This window comes from Aotus nancymaae, unplaced genomic scaffold (assembly GCF_030222135.1).
Source record: "Aotus nancymaae isolate 86718 unplaced genomic scaffold, 86718_ANA_hifiasm-v0.15.2.pri h1tg000076l, whole genome shotgun sequence".
NCBI classification, from domain to species: Eukaryota; Metazoa; Chordata; class Mammalia; order Primates; family Aotidae; genus Aotus; species Aotus nancymaae.
This window is the reverse complement of record NW_026988491.1, coordinates 25341692-25363337: the sequence shown is the minus strand read 5'-3', so window position 1 is coordinate 25363337 and position 21646 is coordinate 25341692. Positions and strand designations below refer to the sequence as shown.

The 21646-nt window shown below is 43.4% G+C and overlaps 1 protein-coding gene across 1 annotated transcript; it reads right to left on the bottom strand.

Annotated features, from left to right (window-relative positions):
- Window positions 1-573: 573 nt before the first annotated feature.
- LOC135271295 (uncharacterized) lies at window positions 574-18127 on the bottom strand. Its single transcript, XM_064368320.1, has 9 exons — window positions 18064-18127; window positions 13910-14032; window positions 12683-12882; window positions 11631-11734; window positions 9936-10638; window positions 5590-5760; window positions 2822-2925; window positions 2604-2740; window positions 574-1584 (listed from the first exon to the last, which is right to left on the bottom strand). Exons 1-9 carry the CDS (start codon window positions 18125-18127, stop codon window positions 1571-1573), a joined length of 1620 nt encoding a protein of 539 aa, XP_064224390.1. The 3' UTR covers window positions 574-1570.
- Window positions 18128-21646: the final 3519 nt, after the last annotated feature.

Genomic DNA, 21646 nt, shown 5'->3' with positions numbered 1-21646 from the left:
CCAGGTCCGGTTCGCCCACCCTGGTCTCCTCCTGCACCCTCACACCGATTGCCCCTGGACTCTGCCAGGGGAACGTCTCGCCGTCCCTGATCTCCTCCTGACCCCCCCACACCGTTTGCCCCTGGACGGCCCCGCCGGGACCGGCTCGCCGTCCCTGGTCTCCTCCTGCACCACCGCCCGCTCCTTTCACCCCTGGACTCCCCCGCCGGGACCGGCTCCCATGCCTGGTCTCCTTCTGCCCCCTCCACGCACGGTTTGCCCCTGGACTCCTCCACCAGGAATGGCTCGCCAACCCTGGTCTCCTTCTGCCCCGCCCACACCGATTGCCCTTGGACTCCCCCGCCGGGACCCCGCTCGCCCTCCCTGGTTTCCTGCTGCCCCCACCCCCGCACCATTTGCCCCTGGACTCCCCCGGCGGTACCGGCTCACCATGCCTGGTCTCCTTCTGACCCACGCCGCACCGTTTGCCCCTGGACTCCCCCACCGGGACCGGCTCGCAGACCCTGGTCTCCTGCTGCCACCCCGGCACCTTTTGACCCTGGACTCCCCCGTGGGAGTGAAACCTCATCTCTACTAAAAATACAAAAAATTAGCTGGGCATGGTGGCGTGTGCCTGTAATCCCAGCTACTCAGGAGGCTGATGCAGGAGAATTGCCTGAACCCAGGAGGTGGAGGTTGCAGTGAGCCGAGATCGTGCCATTGCACTCCAGCCTGGGTGACAAGAGCGAAACTCCGTCTCCAAAAAAAAAAAGATAAAATTTTTTTTTAATTAAAAATATAGGGATCTTGGCACTGAGTAGGCCATAAAATTTGACAATTTTCTTGGCACATGAGCTGTGGCTGGTTGTAAATTCACATTTTAAAGTTGCTTTGCCTCTTCCTGGGTCCCTCAAACTCAGCCAAATTGTCCTGAAGCACTAAATGACTGAGTCCCTTAAATGTGACACTTGAATCCTAGTCAGTGAGTACACCCAAGGAAAAAGAGACAAGGCACCTTGCCCCTCTGCTGGACCACATACCATTTCACGTGAAAGTTGACACAGCAACCAAGGTGTGTCAAGATCACCCAGAGGCAGCTGCAGATGGGCAGACCCCAGCTCGGAGTGTCCTCTGCCGCTGGAGCCCATCTGACGTCGCCATTCCAGGGCAGGTCAACAACACCCACGAAAACTCTCCAGTTGTCAACAAAAATGCACTTACACATCTCAAATTCCTTAGAAATTATAGGGCACGCAAGAACCAAAAGCAATGGTTTCTGTAATCGTAACATAAATCTAGATACAGACAAAGTCAATCCTCTCCAAGGGAACTCAGATGTACTCAGGCACTGGGGCCTCCTGCAGACCAGGGGAGTATTTACTAAAGGACCAACTCGGAGGCCAAAATTATGACCAAGGCCATTCTGAATCCCACGCAGTCAGAATATAGTAGCAATGATGTAAAATGGCCAGAGGATTTGCTTTACAATAAAAAGCAGACCAACCTTATTGATGAAGCTGGACTTGCCAACATTTGGGTACCCACACAAAAGCAGAGTCCTGGTATTCGGATCAATGGTTGGCAAACGGGATCAATGCTGACATACTATGAAAGAGTTCAAATGGAAAAATTAAGATACCGAAAGTTTAAGATTTGCTTTAAATTTTCTTTTCAATTTAGTTCCAGTCAAGGCCTGTGGTGATATTAATCTTACTCCAATTTCTATAACGCAACAGTGATGGAGAAAATAGTTGCAGACGGTATAATACATACACAGTACATTCAATAGTTATTTCCCAAGTTTGGCTGTACTAAGAATCCTGGTCCGCAGCCCTTCCAAGCCCATATTTTAACTCATTAGGTCAAAGGTGTCCAACCGCATGTCTGGAAGTGTCCAGACGATTCTCATCAGCAAGACGACATTAGGGAAACAGTGTATTTTGAAGCCTGCATGCCATGACGTTCTGGCTGGAGCATGGGTTACTGCCATTCAGCCACCTCATCTGTAACAAACACAGCTCCAAGGTGACACCCCTGGGCCATCATGAAGGCCACAGAGATCTGTAGGAAAGCACCTGCAAAGCATCCAAATATCATATTTTGTTAAAAATTACTTGCAAGATGCAGGAGGGAGAACAAAACCAAATGAGTCCAAATGATTTGTCATGTAAGAAGACACGCAAATAAGCAGGCAAGTGGTGCTTTCAATAGAACCCTACTAGAGTAATTCAGAGAAGTCCTACTGAATAAAAGTATCTTCTGAAATAAAAGTGTCAACAATAAACTACAAGCCATCTTATTTTTGCTTGTTTTATTGTTTCTAAGCCATCTTATGTTTTACACTTTTCATCATTTTCTCATGATTTGTCTATCCCTTACCTATTAAATATGAAATACATAAACTTTCTTATGGGTGCTATTAATTTGTACGTATTGTAAGTGCTAGCACTTTTTCAATAAAAACAAGCCTATAGCACTGTTTCTCACAGGTAAAGCTAGGAGAAATAACTGACCATGTCATCTCCAAACTATGACAAAACAGACATCTCAAGAGTAACTCCCCAACAAGGACGCATCCTGTCAGCAGGACACTAACACAGTTCCTGTGCATGCGTGACAAGCACCTTGCTCCAAATACTCCAGACTCTGCCTCTGCCTCTTGATCACGGTGCACATCCGCCCCAGGGCCACACGCTTCAGCTGCTTGCAGCGGTACAGAGAGTCACCGTACTTCATCAACCGCACGTAATCTTTAGCAACACTTAAAAAAGGAAGAAATGTTAGGTTTCTTTTCACTTTTGCTAATAACTTAAAAGACATCACAGTAAAAGAAGTACCTTACTTGGCCACTAAATTTTTGGCAATATTTATTTGCCCCAGAGCCAACTTGTAGTGATCTTTGCCGTACAGAATATTCATCAAATCGGCGTAGAACGGATGAATGTCCTGTAACAAACAAAAGCATACCATGGTCAGTCTGGGCCGGCAGTTTCTCATCCTCATAGAAGCAACACTTGAACAATTTCCTGCCCTCTCTCTTCAAGCCTGCAGTGTCTCCTCCCCAGTTCACTCTCCTGGCCAGGGGCTCTATTTAGCCCTCTGGGAAAACAAGCATCAGAAGGGATGCAGGCACCAGTGGTGGCTGCTGCCACCCACCTGCCTCCCAGTATGGCAGTGCAGCTGTGGGACCCAGCATGACCAGCCCCCACCCTGCAGGCACCCTTCCTGCTGCTCAGGAACTCTGCACCAGAAATCCTTCCCTCCGCCTGACTCTTACCATCAGCCTAAAAATCTGCCGTTATTTCCCAAACTATAGGGAAAAAAAATTTAAACTCCCGTGACCCCCAAATCCTTCCAATTCCTTCTCTTTGTTCCCAAGAGGCACTGTGTCTCTCCTCTCCTCCCTATCTTGAAGCCAATCCTCACCAGAATTCTGTGTCCACCACTCCGTCTAAACAGGCTACAAGCTCACAAGGACCTCCCAATGACCAGCTCTCACACTGTATCTCACAGACCTCTTGAAGCGATGGGGGCTGGCCCTGCATCCTGCCTGCAGCATCTTCCTCACAGCTTCCAGGTAGATGGTCTGCCCTCTCTAAGTCCTGTGCTGGCTCCTGCTCACAGCTCCACCCGAAACATCCATGCTCTCCACAGCACCCTTCTTCCTACATTCCCTTCCAAGGTCATCTCAGAGAGATTTAAATGGTACCTGTATTTGACTAGTGCATTTTACATCACCAGGCCAGCAGCGTCTCGTATCTCACCAGCGCATATAAACTCAACCCGACTACCACTTCCTCCAATCCCATCTCCCCATGTTCTCCACCTCCCCCTGCCCTCTAGGGTCTCTGGGACCTCAGGCCCCTGCACCTGCTGCTGCTTTGACCACAGGCCTGATTCCCTCTCCCCGAGCAGATATTCCCCAGTCCCCTTCCAGGGCTTCCCTGCATCCAACCGACATGCTATGTATTTTCACGTTCACTATCTTTTCCCCCACAGAATCAGAACAGGAGCCTTTACCACTTTTTTATGCCCAGTGCTCAGAACGTACCAGACAGATAATAAGCATTCAATGAATGACAAGTTAATCTAACTCTCCACTCCGAAACTGTCCTCAGATAACTAGTCCTGGCTTTAAAAGAGATAATAGAATGTTAATACATCCGAACTCTCCTACCTCTGATGTATATAATACTGAGGATGAAAACGACAAAACTTCTTAAAAAGAACCACAAACATCTGATACTAAGTAGATCAAAATATGTTGTTTGCTAAGATCAAGTGTTTCCTAATACCAGATCAGTTTAAATCATCTCTTTCTTAATCACTTTCTTTACCTCCAGGACTCTCTACCCTTCCCAAGAAACCGTCCAGCCATTCGAGCAGCATCTACGGAACAACTGCGTCAAACCCTGGAGAGATACAACCTAAGTGTATGTCCTCTAGCAGGAATTTTTACTGTTTATTTTAAGCACGTGTCTTTTAGTAAGCCATTATTTTTGCTTGTTTAAATAAAAAGTACTGTCACAGAAGCCAAGTGTTTCTCTCTGCCTACACCTCCCTTCAGGGACTATTCCAGGGCAATGGCAGATTGAGGCTTTAAGACTGTCCTGCTGATCCTCACACCCTTCACAACCTCAAGTAACCTCGCAACCGCACTGCCCTATACGTGGAGTCAAGGCTTTGTCAGCAGTGCCTGCCAAGCAGTTTCTGCTCTTGCTTTTCTATAGCTAAACAGGCAGGCTGGGCATGGTGGCTCATGCCTGTAATCTCAGACCTTTGAGAGGCAGATACAGGAGGATCACTTGAAGTCAGGAGTTTAAGACCACACTGGCCAACATGGTGAAACCCTGTCTCTACTAAAATTACCCAAAATTAGCCAGGCGTGGTGGTGTGCACCTGTAATCCCAGCTACGCAGGAGGCTGAGGCACATGAATCACCGGAACCCAGGAGGTGGAGGCTGCAGCGAGCCGACATCGCACCACTACACTCCAGCCTGGGCAAGAAAGTGAGGCTCGGTCTCAAAGAAAAAAAAGAAACAGGCAAACGCAATGTGTGGCAGAGAAGGGAGCTCAAGGTTTCTGGCTTAATGAAAAAGGCACAGCTCCCCATGTGATCTCTTCTTGCCCGAGAAGAAAAGTCAGTACTGAACTGACTGTCATCCGCTAATGAAGCAACAAGCTCACAAACTGGTGGACTTTACGCCACTGACCCAAGCTGAGCCCAGAGGGGAAAAAACCCTTGAAAAGAGGGTGGAGGAGATGCACCAGTGAGCTGCCAGCTTCTGTGTTCCTAAGCCACAGCTGCCATTACCACTTGGGTTCGCCCCTGCAAGCCCAGGGATTATACAGAAAGCCTGCGAAGTAGCTTTGGGCCTCCTTAGACAGGGTTTGGTTGGAGAAAAGGGAGAATATTAGAGAATCAAAAAACCCACATTCTGTTCCCACTTCTATTAATTCAACAAGATGGTTCTTTGCCATTAACTTACTGAGCAGTCTAAGTCAATTATCTTGTCTCCCTTTCTGTCAAATGAGTACACAAAACTGGTTAAACACTGGTTCTCTGAAGGCTCATATTTACATAAACAGAGAGGTCCCCAAGTCACTTACAGCCAACTTAGGGAAATCTGTTAGAATTTGTGAAAGTCTATCATGGTAATTCTGTTGAGCAAATTTGACTTTTCTCATGTAAAAATGTCTAATGCGATGAATTTGGTAATGTTTATGAGTAACAGTTGGAGTCTTCCGTTGCGTCTTCGACAACGTCAGGTCAATAAAGTCCTACGATTAAAGAAAATAAGACATAATTAAGTCAAAAGTATCTACTTCCGATCCATTTATTTGAAACCATCTTAAAACACTAACACCTTACGGTACTACGTATTTTAAATCACAAAATTTTACTCTAATTAAATTTTTTTTTTTTTTTGAGACGGAGTTTCGTGCGTTACCCAGGCTGGAGTGCAATGGCACGATCTCGGCGAGTGGGGGGCTCTGACAGACTGAATGTTCATTCCTCCCTCCCGCCCAATTCCTGTGTTGAAGCCCTAATCCAGGATAGATGATGGTATTTCGAGATGGGGCCTTTGGGAGTTCTTCAGGGTTAGAGAAGATCATGAGAGTGGGGACCTAATGTTGGGATTAGGGCCCTGGTAAGAAGCAGAGACCCCAGAGCTCTCTCTCCCTGACACGAGGACACAGTGAGAAGGCAGCCATCTGCAAGCCAGGAAGACAGCCCTCACCAGAACCTCACCACACTGGGACCCCAACCTTGGACTTCCAGCCCCCAGACTGTGACTAACGCATTTCTGTTTTTAATATGCTCCCCCAAGTCTATGGTCACTTTGTCCTAGCAGCCCTATGTGACTAGCACAAGTTCCATCATCTCAGGAACTTCTTTCCTAACTGGTATCTGGAAACCATGCATCAGAGCCATGGGAAAGAATGAAAAAAGGCTCAGTCCTTTACGATGGTCAGCACACAGCTGAAAATTGTTCTTTTAATACAATCAGTAAACTTCACAATCTGCTGATGCTAAAATAATAGAGGAGATTCAAATTAAGAATGCCAGCACTGAAAGAGAACATATAACCACAGATCCTGTAGTCACTAAACAGGTAATAAAAGAACATACTAACAACTACATGCACACTCATGTTAAAAACTGACATGGGCAGGGCACGCTGGCTCACACCTGTAATCCCAGCACTTTGGGAGGCCGAGGCGGGCAGATAACCTGAGGCCAGGAGTTCGAGACCAGCCTGATCAACATAGAGAAACCCTGTTTCTACTCAAAATACAAAATTAGCCAGGTGTGGTAGTGCATGCCTGTAATCCCAGCTACTTAGGGGGCTGTGGCAGGAGAATCACTTGAACCCAAGAGGTGGATGTTGCAGTGAGCCGGGATAGCGCCACTGCACTCCAGGCAACAACAGCAAAACTCCACCTCAAAAATAAAAATAAAAATAAAAATGAATTAGCTGGGCTAATCCCAGCTGCTCCAGAGGCTGAGACAGGATAATCACTTGAACGTGGGAGGCAGAGGCTGCGGTGAGCCAAGATGGCGCCATTGCACTCCAGCCTGGGCGGAAAGTAGCTTTGGGCCTCCTTAGACGAAAGTAGAGACGAAACTCCTACCAAAAAAAAAAAAACAAAACAAAAAAAGAACTAGCCAGCCATAGTGGCATGCTCCTGTAGTCCCAGCTACTTGGGAGGCTGAGGCAGGAGAATCGCTTGAACCCAGGAGACGTGCACCATCCCACCCAGCTAATTTTTCTGTATTATTTGTAAACATGGGGTTTCAATACGTTGGCCAGGCTGGTGTCACAACTCCTGATCTCAGGCAATCCACCCGCCTCAGCCTCCCAAAGTGCTGGGATTACAGGTGTGAGCCACCATGCTCAATACATCCTTTTCAATAAGCTCTCCTCTCTGACGTGACCCAAAGAGCCAGTAGGTCCTAAGATTCCCATGTGCGTCAGAAGCCTGAAGTCAGTGAGATGAAGCCCAACATCAAGAATCGGAGGAAACCAACTTGTGGGGCAACAACGTAAAGAAAACACTGGGTAGTCTGGCTACAGTATAATTAAATTTTCTTGTTTTCACAAGTTTGAACTCCAATAAAAGGACTTTCAATGTGCTATTTTTGCAATTTTCAGTAACAAATGTGTGTATACAGAAACAATAAAACTGACATATTCGAGTAACATTAAAAACTTTTTTTTTCTTAAAAAAAAAAAAAAAAGGCTGCATGATGAATCAGTTACATGGCTTTGGCCCAGTACGGAGTGGAGCTCAGTTTCAATCCAGATGCTTCTGACTTGGAAGGCCATTCTTCCAAGCATCTTTTTTCTAGTATGTTAGATATACATTCTGACTCCAGGTCTAACTCCAGAGACTACACTGTTTTCACAATACCACGTCTTCTCAACTGAACAAAGTACTTGCACAAAATGGTTCATTCTCTTCTCCCAATTTCTTTTCATTCAGGAAAAGGGAAAGAAAACACATTTAATTAAGCAGCCAATAAATATAAACAAATACAGTATTAACATTTAAATGCTTTCTCAGCAATATTCTTTTAAATGATAAACCAAAAGAATATATATCTAACACACCAGAAAAAAGATGCTAGCAATTAAGGAGTGCAACCATTAACGTTGTAACTACGTGCCATCAGGTAAGTCACTGGGAAGTGAAAACCACCTAAATTTCTTCCAGTTAAAACCAAATTAATAACTCTTGTTTTATAAATATGATAGCCAAATGTGAGACACTACCCACAAAATGCAGAGGGGCACAGACAAGCTGCAGCAATATCACAACCCCTCAGTTCACAAGTAAGGGAGACACACCATTATCTGAGATGTACTGTAAGGACACCAATACATATGGCATTGCAATGGCTGTTTCAGGAAACATCCATTTACCGAGTTTCCTGGATTTCAGGCATAAAAACGTGACTGAAGACATATACTGACCGGCCCTATTGCCTTGACAATTCATAACCATTGTAACAGTTACCATTTTGCTACTCAGAAATTATAAAAAAATCGTATTTTTCATAAGACTCTACAACCTAAGACCTACTACCTGTAACTCTGACATACACATATTGTACAACCTTAATATATAATTATCAAATCTGATAACCAACGTTCTGTAAATTACCAGATATTACAATATTTTGGTGTTTGCCTGTTAACCAAGCTGACGGGGGGAGGGGGAGGTTGGAAGAAACCTCATTTCACCTGCCCTTTCCAAAATTTCACTTCAAGGCTGTTCAAAAACTCAGTAGGTCCAGATATAAATCTCCAAGTTTGCCTAATTTTCACTGCTCAACAAAAGCGATGTAGACAGCAATTACTGTATCCTCCATCAATCTTTTCAGATTGCACAGAATTTCTTCCAGAAAACTCCAATAGAAAAAAAGCCAGGTATTCCCGTTTTAGTATGTACGTCGTCTTTCACACAAGTCAGTGGAGAGTGAAAGTCTTTAAAACGTTTCAATGTTCCTGGTATTGCTTTCCGATCGACACGATAAAATAGACAATCCGTATTTACCAAGATTAAAAACGTTTCCACCACGTACGGAAAATCTCTCCAAAAACACAAAATCTAATTCAAACATTATAAATAACAAGAGAAATGTAAAAACAATTCCATAAACAAACTTCGAAATGCGTATGGGGTTGACAATACTGAAGCCATTACTCAAAAGAAACCTCTGTAAAACCAAGAACGCACAATCGACGCTGGAGAAAGCCAAACCAGAGGGGCTGCGCAGTCCCGCATTGCAAATTGGAACACACTCACTCCTAAACGAATACATCCAAGGCCACTCACTAAGAAGAAGAAAAGTGCGCGGCTCTCCAGAGCACGAAGTTTCACCACACGCATCAGTAAGGGGGCTGCGCCGGCGCGAGGACTGGCCAGTGGGCGTTCCGGCAACCTACAGCTGGCAAGGACCACGGCCATCCCCGGGGCTTAGGTAGGGTGGTAGGATGGCCCGAGGGCAGGCCGGCGTCCCCGGGGTGACCCGACCCGCCCCTCCCCCGTCCCCGCGTCCGCCTGCACAGCGCCGCCACCCCCCCCCCCCCCGCCCACCCTCCTCCCAGTTCTGCTTCAAACAAAGCGCGCGCTAAGGGACCGGCAGCGGCCAGGGAAGTGGTGACAGGAGAGTAGCGGCCATGTTGGCGAGGGGCAGAGGAGATGTGAAGACGGAGGAGCGCGCACCCGCCCCGAGGCCGAGGCCCGCCCCTCCCGGGTCCCCGCCGCGGCCTGGGCGCGTTGCGGGCGCCGCCGGAAGGACAATTCCCCACCGGGCCCCGCACGGGCTGCGCTCACCTGCACCCCCGGCCAGGCCGCCGCACCGCTGGCTCGCCCGCAACCCGCAACCCGCAACCCGCACCCCGTCACGGGCCTGCAAGACCCACCCTCCCCCGCGCAGACCTTACCTGCTGGCCGCTGAGGCCGCCGTCCACATGCCTGCAGTTGCCGCCGTTGCTCGTTCGCGCTGCTGCCAGCCCCAGCCCGAGCCAGAAGGCGCCCCGCCGGCGGCGGCGCTCCCTCGCGGCGGACGCCGGCGGCGGCGCTCCCTCGCGGCGGACGCCGGCGGCGGCGCTCCCTCGCGGCGGACGCCGGCGGCGGCGCTCCCTCGCGGCGGACGCCGGCGGCGGCGCTCCCTCGCGGCGGACGCCGGCGGCGGCGCTCCCTCGCGGCGGACGCCGGCGGCGGCGCTCCCTCGCGGCGGACGCCGGCGGCGGCGCTCCCTCGCGGCGGACGCCGGCGGCGGCGCTCCCTCGCGGCGGACGCCGGCGGCGGCGCTCCCTCGCGGCGGACGCCGGCGGCGGCGCTCCCTCGCGGCGGACGCCGGCGGCGGCGCTCCCTCGCGGCGGACGCCGGCGGCGGCGCTCCCTCGCGGCGGACGCCGGCGGCGGCGCTCCCTCGCGGCGGACGCCGGCGGCGGCGCTCCCTCGCGGCGGACGCCGGCGGCGGCGCTCCCTCGCGGCGGACGCCACTCCCCAACCGCCAGGGAACCCGCGCACTGCACCCGACCGACTGCAACTGCAGCCCCGGCGCCCGCTAGGCAGGCTCAGTGGAGCGGGGCGCAGGCGCCGGGGCGAGGCGTAGGCGGGGTGGAGCGAGGCGCAGGCAGGGCTGTGGAGCTAGGCGCAGGCGCGGTCGAGCGGGGCGGGGCGGTGGAGCGATGGGCGGCGCGCAGGCGCGGTGGAATGGGGCGGGGTGGGGCTATGGAGGGGACGGCTAAGGCGGGGCCCGAGCTCGGGACTTCTAGGTGCGCGCCGGGGTTGGGCGGCGGGAGGCTTCCGGAGCCCTGGAGCCTGAGGGGGCGCAGCTTCTCCCCGAGGGCAGGCAGCCAGAAGGGCTTCGTTTTTGTGCAGTAGGACTTTTTTTTTTTTTTGGAGACGGAGTTTCGCTCTTCTAACCCAGGCTGGAGTGCAATGGCGCGATCTCGGCTCACGGCAACCTCCGCCTCCTGGATTCAGGCAATTCTCCTGCCTCAGCCTCCTGAGTAGCTGGGATTACAGGCACGCGCCATCATGCCCAGCTAATTTTTTGTGTTTTTAGTAGTGACGGGCTTTCACCACGTTGACCGGGATGGTCTCGATCTCTTGACCTCGTAATCCACCCGCCTCGACCTCCCGAAGTGCTGGGATTACAGGCGTGAGCCACCGCGCCCGGCCAGAAACTCTTAATTAGGCATTGAAAATGTTCTTTATTCTGTGGAGATGAAAACTGAGAAATAGTAAGAGGGATTTATTTTCCAACAACTATCGCATTAGTAAAGTCTAAATGTGACACAAAAATGGGGTTTTGTTGCATCATGATAAATATTAGGATATTTCCAAATCAAGTAAATCTATTTACATTACAGTTTTAAGTAAATCGCATTAGAGTTTGCTGAGAAGAATCAGTATAAGCATTTATTTTATGAATTATTAGTGTAAAAAGAAAGGAATGATAATAAAGCCTGTCTTTAAAGAATTCCAGAGTATACACATTCAGAAGAGTTTGTTAGAGCTCTTGAAGAGCTCAGCCTTTGTATCTAAAGTGCTTTGAAAGGAGAAAAGGAAAATGATTTTCCTGACATGCTACCTTGGTGAGAATAAAGAGACGTCTGGAGACTTAACCAGTTGTTAAATTCTTTGCCATTTGACCACTTCCATGTCTGACCAGGTTCCTTTTTCAGTCCAACCCAGTGTTCACCTCTACCTGCATATCGTTTTAGAAAGTTCTTTAAAAAAGCACAAATGAGTTGTTACATTAAACACCTTTTGGAAGTAGATACTAAATCCTGTTTCTCAAAAGTTGCAACTTGAGGCATGACAGCCCGTCTGACCATTTACTTATTGGATATAGCATCAGCTTATTTGGATTTCTGGTCTTTGAAGCTAAGCAGTCACAGCAAATTAAAAGACGGAGTTACACTGGGCGTGGTGGCTCATGCCAGTAATCACAGCATGTTGGGAGACCGAGGTGAGCAGATCACCTGAGATGGGGAGTTTGAGACCAGCCTGACCAACATGGAGAAACTCTGCATTTATTAAAAATACAATAAATTAGCCAGGCATGGTGGCACATGCCTGTAATTCCAATTACTTAGGAGGCTGAGGCAGGAGAATTGCTTGTACCCAGAGAAGGCGGAGGTTGTGGTGAGCTGAGGTTGTGCCATTGCACTCCAGCCTGGGCAATTAGAGTGAAACTCCATCTCAAAAAAAAGACTAGTTTCATTTTGACCTCAGGCTGATCACATGGCTCTCTGAGATGACGTTTTCGTACAACTGTGGTAGGTACAATGTTTTTTCACTTAGAAGGAAACCACTGATTAGCCATGTGAATTAAAATAGTAATATTTTATCTCTTTTTTTTTTTTTTTTTTTTGAGACGGAGTTTCGCTCTTGTTACCCAGGCTGGAGTGCAATGGCGCGATCTCAGCTCACCGCAACCTCCGCCTCCTGGGTTCAGGCAATTTTGCCTCAGCCTCCTGAGTAGCTGGGATTACAGGCACGCACCACCATGCCCAGCTAATTTTTTGTATTAGTAGAGACGGGGTTTCACCATGTTGACCAGGATGGTCTCGATCTCTTGAACTCGTGATCCACCCGCCTCGGCCTCCCAAAGTGCTGGGATTACAGGCTTGAGCCACCGCGCCCGGCCTATTTTATCTCTTTTTTATTCTTACCATGTCCGTTTCAGAATCAATGACAGCAAGAGTAGCACCATGTTCAGAACAAGCATTTTGGGCAGAAGTGCAGCTCTTCTTCGCAGTGGAAATAAAGTAGCATTTCCTCTGGTAGCCAACCCAGTCATCCGGGCATGAAGAAACATTGCTGTCTGATAGCACTGAGAATGTGTATTGACCTGGACAATTGTATTTTCCCACTGTGAACAGAAAAATGCTTTGTTTTAGTAAGAAAAGAAACCAAATACCCATAGCATGCAATACTAGCCCAGGAATGCTATGTGGTGCTGGGTGGTGATAAAGCAAAGGATGAAAGCTAAAAAGGAGAATTCTGAAAAAGGTAAGAAGAAAGAAAGTTCTCAGGAACATATCGAATCTTCCATTGCACCTAATCATTATCAGATGGGGGTGTGAGGGTAAGGGGGAGTACCTTTGGCCATAATGTCAGAAAATAACAGAAATATAGAAAAATTCTGAAAATTTGGAATAGATAGTTTTTTGAACTAAAAAAGGTAAAGTGCATTATAAATTTCAAATAAGGTTTTGAATCTGAATGCAGAGGTGGAGGTATTTGAAGATGCCGTATTTACAGCACAAAGTTGGAAAAATGGAGAGAGTAACTTTTAGGGAACTAATTCACAATCCAGAAAGAGGTATGACTGAGAGTATCTGAAAAAATGATAAATGTTCCCATTTGTAAAAGACACAAATATATCTTGGTATAGCTGTAGGCATTGAATAGCTTATCATTACCGACTTTCTGGGAACTTTTAAATACAGTCTTAATTATTCAGAACTACTATTCTGTGGCCTTTAAGAAAAAACACAGAATACTGGTCACTTCCTGATGAATCTATGGTGTTAGATATGATTTTTTTTTCCATAATCAATGGATGTGTTCACACTTTTTTCTAGCTAAATAGCTATTTATTCAGAATTCAAATCAGCTGCCTTCATTCTAGATGTAAACATCTTTTCAAATGCAATTTTATCCTACAGTAATACATAAATCATAGATACTTTTAATACTTATAAAAGTATTACATTAATCATTCAAGGAATGTGGAATTATGTTTAGTCTTGATTAGGAAATTGGCCATATATGTTATATGGGATAATTTTAAATTAGCTACAATTTCTGATTAGCTAGACTGAACTAATATTGATTTCAGCTGGGCATGAATGCTACAGCTAGGAGGCTTTAGAAGAATTGAAGTACAGATCCACCTGATAAGGCAATGAGGGTTATGATTAAAATGGTGATGAAGACCACATTCACTACAGCACATAGGACAGGAACTTGGAAGAACCCTTCACGTTGTGTTGAAAAACGGGGACTATTGGCATCATCTGGAAGGGAGAAAGTTGATGATTAGTTCAGACAGTCTATAGAAGTACTATATTAACATGTGATATTATTTTGAGGCGTTTAAATTTAGTATTTCCCATCTCCTTATATGAAATTTCTCTATATCCGTATACAAATTTCTAAGTTAATTTTCTCCCAATTTTGAGTGACTTTGAATAGTCTCTTGTTGACTTGAAATGAAACAATTCAAACGTAATGATGAGATCATAAAATATCTCCTCAAAATATTTACCTGGCACATACAATTTATACACTTAATAGCTATGAAAATTCTAAGTATATAATCAGTTTATTGTTTCAATCGTGATAAGAACATTTATTAAATATCCACATGCCCTAGAAAACACATTAAAAAATTTGAGGGTGTGGTGGCTCACACCTGTAGTCTCAGCATTTCAGGAGGCTGAGGTGGGTGGATAGATTACCTGAGCTCAGGAGTTGAAGATCATCATGAACAACATGGTGAAACTCTGTCTTCACCAAAAATACAAAAAATTAGCTGGTTATTGTGGCTTGCACCTGTGGTCCCAGCTACTTGGGAATTTGAGGTAGGGGGATTGCTTTAGCCTGGGAGGCAGAAGTTGCAGTGAGCTGAGATTGTGCCACTGCACTCTAACCTGGGTGACAGAGTGAGACGCTGTCTCAAAAAAAAAAAAAATTCTAGCATAATTCCTTAACTTCCTTGGGGTTACTGTTGGAGAGAAATGATATGAATGGGATAAACATGGATAATATCATAAAGTAAATTATTGAATTGATATATAAATATGTAACATTAAAATGACTGAAAAAAATTAATTGGAATTTTCAGATATTATTAGTGGGAGAGTAAATTGGAAAAACACTTTGGAAACTGTTTCTTATAAAATTAAATATATGCCTTTTCTAGGACCCAACAAATCTACTCCTATGTATATCCTCAAGAAAAATGAAAAATGTTCTCAAAATGCCTTGTGCAAGAATGTTCCTAGCAGCTTTATTCTTAAGAGCCAAATTCCAGAAATAACTCAAATACTCATCAACAGGAGAATGAATAAACAAATTATAGTATATCCACACAAGAAAATTCTGCTCAGCAATTTAAAATAAAACAACTGATACATGCAACAAAATGACTGAATCTCCAAAAAAATAAATAAATAATTTTGAGTGAAAAAAATCCAGCCACAAAAGATTGTATAATAAATATTTCCATTTCTATAACATTAATGAATAGTTTACCTAAGCTCTGGTGACAGAAATCAGAACAGTAGTTGCCTTTGTGTGTGTAGGTAAGGTAATTTAACTGGAGTGGGACATAGGGCAAACTGTCTGGGGTCATGGAAATATTCAAATGTTGACTGGTCTTGTGGTTCTACAATTGTCATGACTCATTAAACTATACACCTATGAGCTGTGCATTCATTATACATAAACTAAACCTCAATTTAAAATGATGTGTGAATGAACAGTGAAATATTTGATTTTTTCAAAAGATGTTAAAATAATAGAGGAAATTTGACAGTGTTATAGAGCAAATATTCAGTGAAAGTTTTTTCATTTGCCCTCTGTACAGTGGTTAAACAAAGTAAAAGGCTTTTTTTTTTCTCCAACAAGTAATGTTTCTGTGGAAGGATTTAGAATAGGAATATGATGTTAATGATAATTGATAGTTACAAAAAACTCTAGAAGGATATCTGTTCTACAGTGTAAGTAAATAACTGAGGAAAGAGAAAAGAGAATTTTGTGACTTAGATTTTGGATTTCAATTTTGCATGATACGCTGTCAGGATTCTTAAAATGTGGCCCCCGAGAAGTACACAGGTCCCTATTGTATTCTCAAAACCCGAAATGGAAAATGGCTACTTGAGTAACTGACAATACAAAACAGTTTCAAAATTAAAAAAAAACAACTTTTTTTCAGCATGGATGATTTTCATAACTTAAAAAATGTTTACATAAGATTTATGTTGAAATCCACATATTTTTACCCTTTAAACATTTATCTAAAGTTAAACTGGACCAAGAGATGTTGCCTTTCTTTCTTAGTAATTTACCAGGTACTGGTGTCAACATCAACTTTTGCTTTATCTGTAAGTTATTTTTCCTATCACAGATCTGCACTCAGATTTTGCAGAAGATGCCTTTACTTCACTGCTATCTAGCTCGATTTTCCAGCTTCTCAAAGCAGATTTTCCTTTTTTCACCTGTATAGAATCATGATCTGAAGCAGCCTTTGCTACTTAAGGCAGCAAGTTCAGAGCTCTGTCTAGTTTCACTTGGTGCTATGTGAGAGTCAGTTGTGCTGCTTGAACTTAGCACTACAACAGCTGTCTCCTCAGCCAGCACTAACACACCCTAATAACCCATGGGATCCAGGGTCTCTCTGAGTCCATTGGCTCAACTAGGGAGTAAGCTTTGAGATGACTCTCAGATGGTATTTTATTCCCATTAATGAGGGCTAGTGTTACCCACAGTAATACCTATCTCCTAGGTGACAAAACATTTCCCCCAACAGCACACTTTTGCTTTGATTTCAGGTCCTGCACATTAATAGAGAAGTTGAAAATAAACCCAATTTGCTACCTATTGAATTACCCAAGGGTGACATCCAGCGATTCTTCATACTAATAAAGCATCTTACTAGGGCAACCTAAATTAGATATTCAACAGAAAGTTGAAACAATATCAGGAAAAGTTAAGAATGTCTGCATTTTTTTCTTTCAGCTATGCTATTTATTAATAATAATTATTATTATTATTTTATTTTTAGCAGTGCAACTGGGTCATAACTAATGGTTCACCTGATTACCTGAAACTTTGCATGCTTTGCACTTGTTATCCATGCTAAATTTTATGTTCTTAAACACAGGATGGATTTAGGAGAAGTAATTGATGTTTTTTGGAAGGAAACTAATATAGCAGACACATGATAAGAAAATAATCCCTTTCTACAAGCTTGTTTTAGTTCTGCTGTTTCTAACATATCCCTTTGTTACTGGCTAGCTCCTGCTGACAAGCAAAGTCTAATTCCTAAGTGCTAGTGCTTTAGTGTACCTCATTAATTCAGGAGAAAGAGGAATAAATGGAAAAAAGTCAAGAAATTTTACAGAAATAAGTTATAGAAAAATAATAGGCAAAATCACAGTAATAGGAAATAAACCAGATATGTGGATATAATAAACAAATAGAAGAGAGGAAAATTTCTAAAATGACTACATTTTGATGAGAAACAAAGGAAAGGAAGAAAAAATTCTAAGTCACATCGACTTTGAAGCCAGAAATTGGAAGGGTTAAATAGAAGGATGATATGGAGGACAAATGTCCTATAAAGAATATCAAAGCAGATGATTGCATTTTCAGGAATCCTTTTGTGACATTCTTTTAGTAAATTACAAATGGACACTGTAAAATGTTAGCTGCTTATATAGCAATTATCTCAAAGATGGCAAACTTGCACATTTCCAGCAACTAGAGGATGCTGTCATGAGAACATGGGATAAGGCAACTAGAGGATGCTGTCATGAGAACATGGGATAAGGCACACCGAAAGCAGATAAAGATGCAAGGGAAGGCAAACAACATAATTGCTTATGTGGAAAATAGAATTTTTCATAGACAACACTTCCTGGAGAATGTACAGATGGATATGGAAAATGATGGAGAATAACTGGGCTAGAGCAGGAAGTTTTCTAATTAAATCTAAACACTGAGATAATATAAACTGAAGCGAAGAGAGCAATCTTTAAAGATCTTCATTTTTGCAGCTTTCTCTCATCTCGGGTATTAGAACTCCTTATATATAAAGAGGGATTCACCTCTTCCCTGAAGTAGAACCTGTCTTCTCTAAAAGACAAAGCCTCACTTTCTTCCCTAACAACCATTATCTATCACATATATAGAGATTTCCAGTATATTTTCTCTACTATTATATATCATATATAGAGAGATTACCATTATATCTTCTGTAACTACTATTATATGTCATATGTAGAGATATTATAGAGTATATACGAAATCAGATCTGACTTACTTTCTTGTCCACTCTCTGGATGCAAAGAGTTGTTCTCTGTTATGAAACAATTTTCAGAGGTCATCTTTATTCTCAAGATTCCTTAGTTAATCTGAGGTCACGCTGATCTAGAGTGAAAGTCTTTGCTGGAGCTCTTGTTCAGTCTCTGAGATGCTGAGGCATCTCAGAATTTATACTCCCTGATGGTGTCTCTGCCCCCTTCCTCTTACCACCTACTTGCTTGACTACATTATTTCTCTCTAATTTATGCTCCAGCAGCCCAGACAATGTACAGTGTGTTGTTGTGGTGAAGTATGGGTTTTCCCTGTTGTCTGAAATGTGCTTTCTCACAACTGTAAGGTGTAGCAGGAGGCAAGTGGGATTTTCCCAGACTCTGAGACATCCTTCCTTAAATTTCTGGAAAACAAAAATGGTTTAGGAGACAGCATAATCTAAGAAAAGAGTAAAAGTTAGAGATTCCTGTCTTTGAGATGAAAATAAATTGGAGAAAGAGAGTGTAGTATTTTCCAGGAATCCCGTTCATTCGTTTATTCATACATTTCATTTCACTGATGTTTACTGAACAGCCCCTATGCACCTAACACTGTCTGGGACCACGGAATTTATTATTGAATATGAATTTTAAGATCTCTATGTTCATGGATCTCTCTCCAGCCTGGAAGAGTTTTATTTAGAAAGCTACAAATTGGTTCTTGAAAGTGTGTCATTCACTTCTTCCCTGGGGACTAGATGTACCATCTAGTAAGAAGTTGTTTTAATGCAGGAAACAGAAAGCTTGTGGTTTGGAACTTCCTTGCTATGCTGTAAAACTGTTTATCTTAAATGATCTGTTTCATTTATCTCCTGCTAATTTTCTCGTCATTATTCACTGACATTTAAACTGCTTTTATTTTACCTTGGTAACATCTTCAATTCTTCCCCTCTGGTCTACGTTATTCTCTTCAGATACCTCTGAGACTTCAGTCATTTGAAGTACAATTATTATTTTAAAATACTGCTGTGGTATCAGTCTCATTCACATAAGTATGACAGTCAACACAAGATAAATGCAGAATGCTATGTATAGTGATTTAAGGAGCGAAATCAAAATACCACTCTGGTTAATAATCTTGGTGCTCAAAATTTTATTACTAATATCATTTCTTTAGAATAAAGACATTCTGCTTTCCGAATAGAGCCTTGATGCAAATTTGATGCATAGGTGGTTTGGAAGTTATCGTTTACAAAAGTTAGCTGGCCCATTAGATGCATTTGTCTATCTAATACACAAAGAGGTACATGTTGACCCTAAAGGCTCCCTTTGCTTCCATTCTATATTTCAGTTAATTTCTTAGTACCTTTTTCATGTGGCAGCCAGAAACATTGTTTTATAATTAGGTTATATTACTTTGTAGAAGTGTTTAACTCCTTCCCCCTTCACTTTGAAAGGCTTCCTATCAAAAGTACCATAAAATCCAGAGACCTAATAGTTGAGAAGGCTTTATACATAATATGGCCCCTGGTTATCTCTCCTACCATTTTTCCTGTTATTCACTCTCCTCTCTGACAGTAACCTCCCCCTTAAAAATGCCAAGCATCCTACCACTACAGGGCTTTTACATTTTCTCTAAAAGATTGTTTTTCCATCAACCTGCATGTCTGGCTCTCCGTTTAACTGACTCACCCTTTAGCTGCTACCTGCTCAAAGAAATCGTCACTTGTCATTTTATGTAAAATAGAACCTCACACTCTGTGTCTCTACAGATCGCAGTCAATATCTGATATTATATCATGGTTTATTATCTGTTTCCCTTATGAGACTGCAAGCTGCTTGGGGGCAAGAGTTTTGACTTGTCTCCTCTGTGCCTCTAACACCTGCCATAGTAACTGGAATCTAGCATGTTTTCCATGAACTAACTGAATGAGTGAATGAATGAAAAATGTGTATAAAAATAAAAGTTCTAAAATATGGAGTGCTATTTATTGGGGTTTGTAGGATTGTTTGGTTAAGAAGTGTATGGCCTTAGATTGCCACATGCAAAGAATAAAGCAATACATAGGGATGGACGTGAGGTCATTTATAAAGGTCATCAGGCATGGTCTTGTTGAGGAGGTCATATGTAGAATTAAATAAAAATGAGAGGAAAGATTTAACCATGGAAAATTCTGAGAACAGAAAGAATAAGAGCAGGAACAAACTCTGTAAAATAAAAATAAGTTTATCTTCTTTAAGGAAAAGAATGAAGGTCAGTGTAGTAAGCCAGTAGCACCTCAGGAAACCGATCACACAAATCCACTGAGCTTTGGCTTTGTTATCTGTAAACTAAAAATATAACATCCAATTTATGTTATATTATTATGTTATGTTATGTTATGTTATATTATATTTGAGATGACTCTCAGATGGTATTTTATTCCCATTAATGAGGGCTAGTGTTACCCACAGTAATACCTATCTCCTAGGTGACAAAACATTTCTCCCAACAGCACACTTTTGCTTTGATTTCAGGTCCTGCACATTAATAGAGAAGTTGAAAATAAACCCAATTTGCTACCTATTGAATTACCCAAGGGTGACATCCAGCGATTCTTATGTTATGTTATGTTATGTTATGTTATGTTATATTACATTATGTTATATTCTTGTTTTTATGAAGAAAAATTATGAATTATAACGTGTAATATAGTATTTGGCACATACTATGCCTTCACTGATATGTAAGGGAGTGACAGTTTGATACATGTCATGAAAAGAGAAAGTTCCTCATTCGATGTAAGGAATTCAGAGATAGTAACTGAGAAGTCATAAGATAATTGCTGGTGCAATGTGACGTGTCTTTTCTCTGAGAAAGAGACAGAGGAAACTGCAGTCTCCTACAACCTCCTCTAACAGGTTTCATGGCACTAAGACTCATGTGCTCAAGGTTTCTTGCTTCTTAAACCATAATCGAGTGAATGAATATGTATATACACACAAATATACACACACATATATATGTGCACATGTTTATATATATGTTATATGTAAATATATCTTTTACATATATGCCCTAAGCCACAGAAAATGATACCTAGAAATCGTATTTTTAAACATTGCAACATAGATCAAAATCGATTAATTTTATTTTGTAGTCATTTTTCTTTGCCCTTTTTTATTTTTTTGAGATAGAGTTTCACTCTTGTAGCCCAGGTTGGAGTGCAGTGGCCTGACCTCAGCTCACTGCAACCTCTGCTTCCCGGGTTCAAGCAATTCTCCTGTCTCAGCCTCCTGAGTAGCTGGAATTACGGGCTTGTGCCACCACACCTGGTTAATTTTTGTAATTTTTTTAAGTAGAGACAGGGTTTCACCATGTTGGCCAGGCTGGTCTCAAACTCCTGACCTCTGATGATTCGCTCGCCTCAGCCTCCCAAAGTGCTGGGATTACAAGCATGAGCCACTGCACCTGACCTTTCTCTGCCTTTTTATAAATGGGAACAGTCCACGTATTTTGCTGAAATCAGCACTTGGGTGTGTGAGAGGAGGCAGCCACTGTAAACAAAAAGGCAGTCAATTTGCCAAGCACATAGTTGTCAGCGGCCTCCTAGATAGCCACTGGGCCCCTGC

What these genes read in the sequence shown, in the direction of transcription:
- LOC135271295 (XM_064368320.1), bottom strand. Translation starts at nt 18,127, where the DNA reads ATGACCTCTGAAAATTGTTTCATAACAGAGAACAACTCTTTGCATCCA. An exon ending in TCCAGAGAGTGGACAAGAAA is followed by an intron (nt 14,033 to 18,063) that starts GTAAGTCAGATC and finishes TCTCCCTTCCAG; the next exon opens with ATGATGCCAATAGTCCCCGT. An exon ending in GCCAAAAATTTAGTGGCCAA is followed by an intron (nt 2,741 to 2,821) that starts GTAAGGTACTTC and finishes TCCTTTTTTAAG; the next exon opens with TGTTGCTAAAGATTACGTGC.